The 10,571-nt window shown below is 53.2% G+C and overlaps 4 protein-coding genes across 4 annotated transcripts; 2 read left to right on the top strand and 2 right to left on the bottom strand.

Moving 5' to 3' along the window:
- Positions 1 to 41: 41 nt before the first annotated feature.
- EI97DRAFT_451882 (heme-dependent catalase) lies at positions 42 to 2,087 on the bottom strand (the record flags this gene model as incomplete). Its single annotated transcript, XM_033800381.1, has 5 exons — positions 42 to 254; positions 323 to 1,321; positions 1,381 to 1,545; positions 1,609 to 1,679; positions 1,745 to 2,087. 5 exons carry the CDS (start codon positions 2,085 to 2,087, stop codon positions 42 to 44), a joined length of 1,791 nt encoding a protein of 596 aa, XP_033651601.1.
- Positions 2,088 to 3,346: 1,259 nt separating this feature from the next.
- Positions 3,347 to 5,736, top strand: EI97DRAFT_382223 (phospholipase A-2-activating protein; the record flags this gene model as incomplete). Its single annotated transcript, XM_033795847.1, has 3 exons — positions 3,347 to 3,394; positions 3,447 to 3,900; positions 3,950 to 5,736. The coding sequence occupies 3 exons, from the start codon at positions 3,347 to 3,349 to the stop codon at positions 5,734 to 5,736; spliced, it is 2,289 nt and encodes a 762-aa protein (XP_033651600.1).
- Positions 5,737 to 5,802: 66 nt separating this feature from the next.
- Positions 5,803 to 7,152, bottom strand: EI97DRAFT_435432 (NAD(P)-binding protein). Its single transcript, XM_033798863.1, has 2 exons — positions 6,928 to 7,152; positions 5,803 to 6,867 (listed from the first exon to the last, which is right to left on the bottom strand). The coding sequence occupies exons 1-2, from the start codon at positions 6,986 to 6,988 to the stop codon at positions 6,131 to 6,133; spliced, it is 798 nt and encodes a 265-aa protein (XP_033651599.1). The 5' UTR covers positions 6,989 to 7,152; the 3' UTR covers positions 5,803 to 6,130.
- Positions 7,153 to 8,202: 1,050 nt separating this feature from the next.
- On the top strand, positions 8,203 to 9,583 carry EI97DRAFT_435430 (uncharacterized protein). The gene has a single exon (XM_033798862.1). It carries the CDS (start codon positions 8,480 to 8,482, stop codon positions 9,455 to 9,457), a length of 978 nt encoding a protein of 325 aa, XP_033651598.1. The 5' UTR covers positions 8,203 to 8,479; the 3' UTR covers positions 9,458 to 9,583.
- The last annotated feature ends 988 nt before the right edge of the window (positions 9,584 to 10,571 follow it).

The raw sequence follows: 10,571 nt of genomic DNA, 5'->3' as shown, positions 1-10,571 counted from the left end.
ATCGTCACCTTCCTTCCTTCTTACGCCTTCTAGTCTGGCACTTATTGATTATAGATCGACATAGGCGGTGCATACCCCGTCAGCCTCTCCCCTTGACTGGGCCTGAACTTTCTCTCCTTGTACCACTCGTGCGCTGTCTCGGCCAGCTTTTCTACCTCGCTGAAATCAAACGATTTGCGGTCGGCAGGGAGTCCCTCGTAAAGACCGCGGGCTAGGTCGGGGGATATATTGTATTGTTGGGCGAGGTATTTCTTCTGCAGAAGGGTGTTATTTGGGATCTGGGTTATGAGGATTGTTGGGAAGGGGGAAGGAAGGAAGGTACCTTGATGTCGTCATACTTGACGAATTTGAGCATATTGACGGTGTTCTTGATTGTGTTTTGCTTCTCCTGCTCCGACATGACGCGCTGCCAGAGCTCTCTCGCTTGATCATAGTCGTTCTTCTTGCCCTCGTGCCAGTAGTGGCTCTTGCGGCTCAGGATGTTGTCGCTGACTTGGTAAGGCGCCTCAGCAACATCTGGGCGGAACTTGTGCGCGAAGCTGTTGGGTGCGTAGGGCTTGTTGCCGGCATGGTTGGCGTCGACGCGCATTTGACCATCGAAGGCGAGAGGAGCGTAGGACTGCGCCATGAAGGGGCAGTTGACAGGGACTTGATGCAGGTTGACGCCGATACGGTGGAACTGGGCGTCGCGGTAAAAGAACATGCGGAACTGAAGGAGCGGGTCGGGAGAGTCTTCGATACCGGGGACCATGCTGCCAGGGGAGAAGGCAGCTTGTTCGACGTCGCGGTGGAAGTTTTCTGGATTCTTGTTGAGGACGAGGCGGCCAAACTCTTGCATGGGGAATTGCGACCGTGGCCAGACCTTGGTCACGTCGAAGGGGTCGAAACCGAGTTTCTCGGGGTCAGCGTCTTCGGGCTTCATGACTTGCACATAAGCCGTCCATTCGGGATGCTCGCCCCCCTCAATCGTCTCCCAGAGGTCGCGCTTCGAGTAGTCTGGGTCTTCGCCGCACATCTTGGTGGCTTCCTCCTGGGTGAATTGCTTTTGGCCGTGCTTGGCGATGAAGTGATATTTGATGTAGACAAACCTCCCTTCTTTGTTGACCCACTTGAAGGTGTGGCAGCCGTAGCCGTGGTTGAAACGCCAGCCTACGGGAGTTCCGTGGTCGCTGAAGAACATCAGGCCGGCGTGGTTGGCCTCGGGAGTGTTTCCCAGGAGATCGAAGATGGCATCGTAATCGAAAAGGAAGTTTTGAGGGTTCCGCCACTGGGAGCGGATAACGTCAGGGCCTTGGATGGGGTCACGGCAGAAGAAGACTGGCTAGACGAGTCAGTGTCGTATCTTTGCCGTGCTAACTGCGCAGATGGGCGACAACTTACGAAGTTCAATCCGACAATGTCGTAATTGCCCTCCATGGTGTAGAACTTGATTGCGAAACCTCGCGGATTACGAGCTTCATCAGGATACTCACGTCCAGGAGTTACCGTCGAGAATCGAACGAAAATGGGCGTCTTCTCGCCCACGGTCGACAAGAAGTTTGCTTTCTAGGATGTGGTTCAGCTTCCACCGGTATACCATGTTAGTGATGGGCGAAACGTCGAACGTACTGTCAAATCGGTAACATTCTTTGTGCACTCGAAGAAGCCAAACGCGCCGGAGCCACAGGGATGTACCATGCCTAGCAAGCACTGGTGAGCATTTGGGAAGGGAGGGAAGGATATGCTGTCCAAAGTCCTCACTCACGCTCAAGGTTTTTGGAGCGATTGAAATGCTGCTGCTTCTGGAACAAGAAGACATCACTGGCCACGGGAATGCCGCCAATGGTCTTGCTGTGCTCGGCATCGGGCCAGGGAATGCCCTCAGTGGTGGTGAAGTAGAGGGAGTCATCCTCGCGCTTGCCGCCCTGGACGGCGCCCGACACTTTGCCAATGATGTCGGCAGGCCCTTCGTTTGCGCTGGCCATGTGGCTCATGCGCGGTGCGCGACCTTCGCCGGTAGCCGCACCCTTGATGGCCATGGCAGTGGCCTGCAGAGGGTGCTGAAGGGGGTCGTTTTGGTTCGTGTTGGCGCTGGTGGAGGACGGCATGATTTTGGAGGGGAGGCTGGAAGGGATGTAGTCCATGCAGGTGAGTGGGTGCTGGAGGAGAGACGAAAGGCCTATGTGTGGGGAGGGACTCTACTTGTATTGTTTACTCTGTGCTTGCTTCGCGAGAAATCAAGTCGGTCATATTGACATCGTCATCATCATTATTCGATGCCCCTTCCTCCCAGGGCCCCCAGCAGCCCAGGATTTCAAGGACTCGTTAGCATTCATCTAGGCATGATCATTATTGTCCATATATATGAACCAGGCAGGGACGTCCGTATGCCAAGTATACCGTATTGAGAACTGCTATTTCGGTGACGGCATTGGACTATAGGACTCGGTTGTTGGTGGTGTTGAAAATGATTGACGCCACTGTGACGTTTGTCTGTTTACAATCTATGGACCAGTCAAATGGCCCCTGCTTCTTCAGATACTGTTAGCGTGTAGATACTTGTGATAAGACTCACATACTGTGATATGTGGATGCCAACTTTTGTACCGTGTACGAAAAAGATAATCGCTCTCGATCAACTGCTTGTGCTGTTTCGTCAGTTGACATGGAACATTGAATGGCCCACCACCCACCTGTCTACCTCGCCTGCCTTTTGTCTTTTAACACCACGCTGGGCCAAGACTTCATCAGAAAGTAGCACCGAAAATGGCAAAAAACATACAACACCACGCTATTCGCACCTGGTCACCCACGGTACTACTCAACGGGCGCTACACGGCTTGTGTATGGTCGATCGGACGAGAGGCCCAATTTTCCGTGTGCTATGGTCGTATGTGCTAGCTTCCACTTTTCTTTTCATTATGAAATGAACCTGAAAGAGCGGTAGGACGATTCTGCAAGTCATCATTCAACACCACGAACTCGGTATACGCTCCCTAGTGCATCTCTTCTATGTATAAAGTAGCTTGTGTCTGTATTGAGCTGGTATGTACACAGTAGCGCCAAGGAAGCAGACGGTGGCAGGCCGCTCAATCGAGAAACACCCACCGTCGACCAGGGTGTGGCTGCCCTACTGTGGAACTGTAGGCGTAGCGGGAGCTTGGTCGTCTCTCCTCCGCAGTGAAACTCCCCAACCTCGCAGCGCAGCCGTGACAAAAGAGCCCCAAAACGGCCCCGTACAGTTCCAAGGTGTTGGAAAGGCGACCGTCTCCTTCCCTACAGGTAGCGACTTCCCAACCACCGCTTTCACCTTTACCTAGGTACAACATCCCCGCCTGGCCAACCCCACCTGGACTATATAGCACCCATGGGCGATTTCAAGCTTTCGGCGTCGTTGCGCGGCCACGAAGATGATGTAGGTAGCTTTGCTCTGAAACTGGTGGAACCGACTGATCATGGGTCTTCAGGTGCGTAGTGTTGCGTTCCCTACGCCGACTACTATCGTCTCCGCCTCCCGCGACTTCACTGTCCGCTTGTGGCAGCGCCAGTCAACCACCCCACCCTCGTATGACAGCACCATCAAGTTTCACGGCACCGAATTTGTCAACTCCCTAGCCATTGTGCCGCCGTCGTCCACCTACCCCGACGGTCTTATCGTGTCCGGCGGTAAGGACCAGATCATCCACGTACACCAGCCGAACCAAGCCGTGGGAGATAATGCGGAGGCCTTGCTTATAGGGCATGCGAACAATGTGTGCGCACTCGATGTCAGTCCCAATGGGAACCTCATAATAAGCGGTAGCTGGGATACTGAAGCTCGCGTCTGGCAAATTGGGAAATGGGAGAGCTCAACGGTGCTCAAAGGACACGCAGCTTCCGTGTGGGCAGTTCTTGCCTATGACGATTCCACCGTCATAACAGGTATGGGCCTCAGACGCTTTCAGTTTTTGAACCAGCTAATACGACCCAGGCTGCGCCGACCAGAGCATACGCATATTTCAACCCTCAGGAAAGCTAGTGAAGTCAATACAGACTGGAGATGTGGTGCGAGCACTGTGTCGATTACCCACCAACCACCCCTCCGGCGCGCAGTTCGCCTCTGCCGGCAATGATGCCGTTGTAAGGCTGTGGACATTGGAGGGACGTCAGGTCCAGGAGCTTCACGGCCACGAGAACTTCATCTATTCCTTGGCTGCGCTTCCCGATGGGCAGCTTGCTAGCTCCTCCGAGGACCGCACAGTGCGGATATGGAAAGGTCAACAGTGCGTACAGACAATCACCCATCCCGCGATATCTGTCTGGTCGGTCGCAGCGTGCTCCGAGACTGGAGATATCGTGACAGGAGCCAGCGACCGCATCGTGCGCGTTTTCACACGGTCGCCAGAGCGTTATGCAGACGAAGCAGCTATCGCGCAATTCAATGATGATGTCAAATCATCAGCGATACCCCAACAAGCGCTTCCCAATATCAATAAAGAACAACTACCTGGCCCCGAATTCCTATCGCAGAAGTCGGGTACTAAGGAGGGACAGGTACAAATGATTAATGAAGCCAATGGCAATGTCTCAGCGTATCAATGGTCGACAGCCGCAAATCAATGGATTAACGTCGGCACCGTGGTCGACCAGGTTGGTAGCAGCGGGCGCAAGATATCACACAATGGCAAGGAGTATGACTATGTTTTCGATGTGGACGTTGAGGAGGGAAAGCCCCCTCTCAAGCTGCCATACAACCTCTCGCAGAACCCATATGAGGTGGCCCGCAAGTTCTGCGAAGATCACAAGTTACCAATCACATACCTTGACCAGGTCACCAGCTTCATTGTCCAAAACACCCAAGGAGCGACACTGGGGCAACCCGGAGCGCCTGGAGCAGACCCTTGGGGCACTGACTCGCGGTATCGTCCTGGAGATGCATCCGCAGTACCACCTCGACGACCGACGCCTAAACTCATCCCTCAGAAAGAATACCTAGACATCTTGACTGCGAATCATAAAGTCATCTTCAAGAAGCTACAAGAGTTCAATCAGAAGCTGATAGACGAGGGACTCAAGGATTTGTGTTTCAATCCAACCAATATTGAAACGCTGGAAACCACCGTTGCGGCACTGGAGAGAGGGCAAGAGAAGGCTATAACGTCTGAGGGCGTCGACCTAATCGTCAAAGCTGCAACGCAATGGCCAGAGGACAAACGCCTCCCAGCGCTCGACCTGCTCCGTCTTCTTTTCGCATACAGCACACCTGTCACTTACCTAGCCTTGCAGCAATCCATCCTAACCCTCCTCGCCGAATCTGGTGTCTTTGCTTCCACATCGCCACCCAACAACACCATGATGGCTGTGCGGTCCCTCGGCAACCTCTTCAAAACAGAGGAAGGCCGTGCTGTGGTGAATGACGAATTCGATGCCGTTCACAACTCGGTCAGTCCGTTCCTCACCGTTACTCACCGCAATCTCATCATCGCCATTACGACCCTCTACATCAACTACTCGGTTCTGTTCTCGTCGAACAATAACGCGGATCGTGCCCTCACTCTGCTAGACGATTTGTCCAAGATATTGAACAGCGCTACGGATTCCGAGGTTGTGTACCGTGCGCTCGTCGCTACGGGCACTCTTCTGTCCCTTGGTGACGAGTACTGCGAAGCTGGCAGAGACGTGTTTCACCTGGGGGATGGGCTTGCGAGGGCAGAGGAGAAAGTGAAGGAGCCTAGGATACGCAATGTGGTGGGTGAAATTAGGGCTTTGCTGAAGTAAGGTGGGATGCGAAGCGAAGTGGGGACGATGCCAGCGGGTATCAAACTCAAGGAGTAAATCCTGCAAGTAGGGGAAACTGGGACAGTAAATGTCTATGTACGTTCTGACTGTAAAGAGTCCAAGCGCAGCGAGCATACAGTAGCACCTTAGATTAACTGGCACTTGCTTGCCTGCTAACCTAGTGCGCTATCATGGGGTTTGTGCATACGGGTATACAACGTAAGCGCTGGTACCCCATTATTGCGTTGGAGTACAATCTCGAACGACGAACTGACTTTCTCGGATTGAACAACATATACTCGTCAGCTGATAACATAGCCACCATCCACAACCAACCCCGCGCCCGTTACAAAGCTGCTCTCACCTGTTGGTTTGTGTTAGCTCATCTGGCCTATCATCTGCCTAGATCAACATCACCTGAGCACAGAAACACCACCGTATCCGCGACCTCGCTCGGCAATCCGATTCTCTCCATGGGCGCCAACCTCACCGCTTCCTTTATGTCCTCCTTGACCTCCCCATTTTCCGCTGTCATGGCCGTCGCAATGAACCCCGGACAAACTGCATTTATCCGTACATGATGCGGCGACCTGCTATAGTCCAGCGCATCTCCCCTCGTAATCGCCAATACCGCCGCCTTCGTCGCCGAGTAGATGGACGTCCGCGCCTTACCTACTATACCGAGCTGACTCGCGACATTGACAATTGCGCCTCGCTGGCCACGCACCTGGGCGTCTTCCTCATTCAGACACGAGTACCCTCTAAATGGCCGGATGTCGTTCTTCAACATCAGCTTGAGCTCCTCTTTCTGGCACATCCAGAAAGCCCGGAAATTGATATCGTTCACGTTATCAAATTCTGCGATGCTGATTTCGAGCGCGGGTTTCGATGGCCCCAGCACCCCTGCGCAATTGACTGCGTAGTCCAGGCGTGGGATCTGGGAGAAGAGTTGGGTAGTCGATAGGACGCAGGAGACGTCGCTTTCGTGGAGGATGATTTCAGGATACGTGGGAAGCGGTAAGGAGAGGATCGAGTTCTTGGTGTTGTCGAGACCAGAGCTGCGGATGTCGACGAGGTGGAGAGTGGAGATTCCGGCGAGGGCGAGGGCGATGGAGACGGCGTGACCGATCCCTGGGGGAAGTTAATTTCCCCTTGTTGTGAACAGCGGCGGGGAGGGGAGTGAGTACGTACCTGAGCCTGCGCCTGTTACAAGTGCAGCACCCTCGACGCGCTTGTGTGGCAGCGACGCCATCACGGGAGGCCCTGGAGAGTGATGGGTGTGGGTGTTGGTCCGTTGGATGCCAGGACCGCATGAAGCTATGGCGATTTCAAGCTCATGGCCGGTAGTGTTAGATATTACCTGCTATGGCATCCAGGTGACACTTGGAGCCGAGAGGGACCGGTCGGAAAGCCCACCCGACGTCATCGATGGTTTGTAGTCTCAGGATGATGATACTGTCTGTGTACCTAGGTACAGTAGATCCAATGCCTGGTGCGTCGGAGAAACGTCGGTAGGTGACACCTCGGATTACGATAATAATGATAATAATATGCACAGTAATAACCACGGCGGGTTTTCAAGAGCTGGGCAGAACGAAAGAGCGACTCGGTTAATAAAGTTTGAAGACGGAATGGAGATAAAGACATTGCAATATTTATCAACTCTCGACTGACGAGAGGAGCGTGTTTACTCCTCCTTTGCCTCGCATCGCTTCGTACTCGAATTGCAAACACAGTCATCAACAGGCTTATAGAATGTGTGGATAGTAGGTAGGATGCAAGCACCCACATCAACATTCAGCTCTTCCTCTCTTTTGTGGACCGGAACCCCCTCGAACCGATCCCAAAGCGACAGGTTCCACTCGTCGTGGGTGTTTCCGCATTGTTTGTGAAGCGGGATCGTACACCCCGCGAGTGGGCCTGTGGGTATGTAGCCGCAGTCACGGTCTTGAGAGCAACTGTCTTCGACTCTAACGGTGCTTCGATAAGTTATTCGGAGTTATGTGTGCAGTGGGGAGCTGGCCGAACATACTTCGGGTGTTGGGGAGTAGGTGTGCCAGAGACCAGGCATGCTGTGCTGGAGAGGATGGCAAGAAGAGAAAGCGAAGTCTTCATAGTGCGAAGCGGTTGTGGAAGTTATGATTTGTGGGTTCCGTATACTCTTACCAGAGAAACTGATGCACATTCACTGCGAATAATGAAGACTTATGACATCTCTGCCATTTCTCCATTCGGCTTTATAGTTCTTTGTTTTCTATTTATGAATCATACATGTGTCCTTCTGAGAATTGATGAAGGATGCGATCCTATGAGGCGTTGGCTCATGGCATGGCGTTTGGGGAAGGTTCGAAGCTGTACTTACTGCGAGGGATGCGGCAAGGCTGTGGGGCAAGGCTTTGAGGGACAGATAATAAATAGATGCGAAACATTCGACAGATAATACTAATCTGCAGTCGCCCCAGCGCCCCTTGCCACCTCAGCCGTGCCACTTCGACTACACGAAGATTACCACGAAGATGATGCACTTGTAGTTCAACCAAACCCCCCACCGCCGGCCCTCGGCAATGTTCTGTCGCGTTTATGAGATCTACCTGATCGGCAAGCCGTTCAACGAAGGCGGTATCATTCACGACACGGCACTTCGCGGGGCACCTTACTGTGTACTCCATCAATAAAAATAGACTGGGGACGACTTCGGTCTTAGAAGCAAGTGGAAGCCTTCATTGGATCCCTCCGCACGGACATGTCGCACATAACACGTCGGCTGCTCTCCATTACCACTCCTAGACGTTCCTCTGCAGCTGAAGCATGTTCCGAGCTACTTGAGAGATTCGACAACAAGCCTGTCTCCATTCGCAGACAGCTCTTGGATCGCAACCAGACACAATTATTATCTCTGACACTTGGGCGACCAGAGATACACAAGGGTGTTTCCATAGCAGACTCTCCTCCGGCTGATGGCACACCCTTACCTCCCGGCTACCACCTGGTATACTTCACTCCTGCCATCCTCGAGCAGGATCTCGGTCGCGATGGAACAGACAGGACCGTGAACCCTATCGCCCCTTACACCCGCCGCATGTGGGCCGGCGGCGAGTTGAAATGGAGTCAAGACCCCTCCTCATTCCTCCGTGTAGGCCAAACAATACAGGAAACCACAAAGCTTCTCTCCGCGGTTTCCAAGAAGCTGAAGACAGGTGCCGATATGCTCGTCGTCGGCGTGGAGAAGACGTACACGACAGAAGAGGGGGACGTCGCGCTCATAGACAACCGCAACTGGGTGTTCCAGGAGGAGATTGTCACGCCCCAAGCACCACCCCCGAGGCCGAAGGAGGAGCCCTTTCCTGAAGGCCGCCATGCGAGGGACTTTTGCCAGACGGGTGTTACGCTTTTCCGGTTCAGTGCGCTGACGTTTAATGCACATAAAATCCACTATTCACCACAGTGGTGTCGCGAGGTAGAGGGTCAGAGGGATAGCGTTGTGCATGGGCCATTGAATCTCATCAATATTCTGGACTTCTGGAGGGACACCGCGAGGGGAAGTGAGGAGGGTGCCATACCGAGGAGTATCAGTTATAGGGCTATGTCTCCGTTGTATGTGGGGGAGAAATATAGGTTGTTGTTGGAAAGGACGACTGGTAAGGAAGAGAATGGAGGTTGGAAAGCGACGATTTGGGATAGCTTTGGGAAGCGGAGTCTGAAGGGCGCGATTGAAGAGTGAGTGGTCATCTCCAGCCCATTTGAATTGGTGGATCCCACAAGTCCGTTCCTGATGGAGGTTCTAACCCTATGACATCTATTTGTTCTCGGTGCCGGCAGGCTGAATACAGATTGTTCTCTTCCCACTCCGAAATATATCGCAATCCGATGGGTCGTCACAATTTCTACTCTTGGCACTAACCAAGCCCACTCTCTCCCGCTGCCCTCTCCTATGCTTAGGTTTGATTTGAATAACTGACCTCCCCACACCAAACCCCCAACTTCACGATGACGAGCCCCCATTACCAGCACGAGGAACTGCGCCGACAGAAGCGCGCGCGTCTGGCATGCTTCTCGTGCCATACCCCCGGGGTTAAGTGCAATGTACACGTGAGGCAGCCGTTTCACAATTGATTGCGGGAAATGTGTGTGTATGTGAAACTAGGGCTTTGAGGCGAGGGAAGCATTCGAGGAAGCCAAAGGCGGAGAGTAATAGAGGGGTTGACGTGAAGTAAAATGTTCTTATTGAGCGCTTGAGCATATATCTGACTTCAAAGCGTGAACTGGGCATGCATTCTCCCTTCTTCTTCAAATCGTATCCTTCTCCTTACTCCTGCATATCATTGCCGTTGATGGCTGTTAATACTATCACAGCCATATATGGGCCTTATTATGAAAGAAACCCAGCTTACGCCTGTCCACGTTGTTGTTGACCCTCTCATCCGTCGAGAACCCTTAACAGCGTTTGAGATGGCGCCCGTATCCCACATCACAACTCAACACTACGAAGACGAAGTTAGCGCCTCCCACGTGTTGGACGCCCTTCTCATCACAGCAGCTTCCACGAGCCACCCATTCAGACTTGCTACGAGGACATCCTCAGTACCGGCGTGTCGAGGACAACGTGGGTCGCCCAGCTACTCATTCACCAGAACATGGAGAAGACGCCGCTGTTTTCCTTGGGGAGTCCAACTCCCTTCGTTATGTTCCGGAGATGCAGGCTCCTTCCCTGGGGGCTCGTCGCGCTAGCTTACTTCGCCATTCGGTGCCAAATGGTGTCAAGGCAGATTCGTTGGTACCTCAGTGGGAACCTGAAAAAAGAAAAGCGAGGAAAGAGGCGCTGCAGGTGGAAGAGG

Source organism: Westerdykella ornata, assembly GCF_010094085.1.
Source record: "Westerdykella ornata strain CBS 379.55 unplaced genomic scaffold EI97scaffold_22, whole genome shotgun sequence".
Lineage (NCBI taxonomy): Eukaryota > Fungi > Ascomycota > Dothideomycetes > Pleosporales > Sporormiaceae > Westerdykella > Westerdykella ornata.
Note: the sequence above shows the minus strand (reverse complement) of the source record. Positions and strands in the feature narration are given on the sequence as shown.

Coding starts and splice junctions, on each gene's coding strand:
- EI97DRAFT_435432 (XM_033798863.1), bottom strand. CDS start 6,988: ATGGCGTCGCTGCCACACAAGCGCGTCGAGGGTGCTGCACTTGTAACA. Junction 6,868..6,927: donor TGTAACAGGCGCAGGCTCAG/GTACGTACTCAC, acceptor AACTTCCCCCAG/GGATCGGTCACGCCGTCTCC.
- EI97DRAFT_435430 (XM_033798862.1), top strand. CDS start 8,480: ATGTCGCACATAACACGTCGGCTGCTCTCCATTACCACTCCTAGACGT.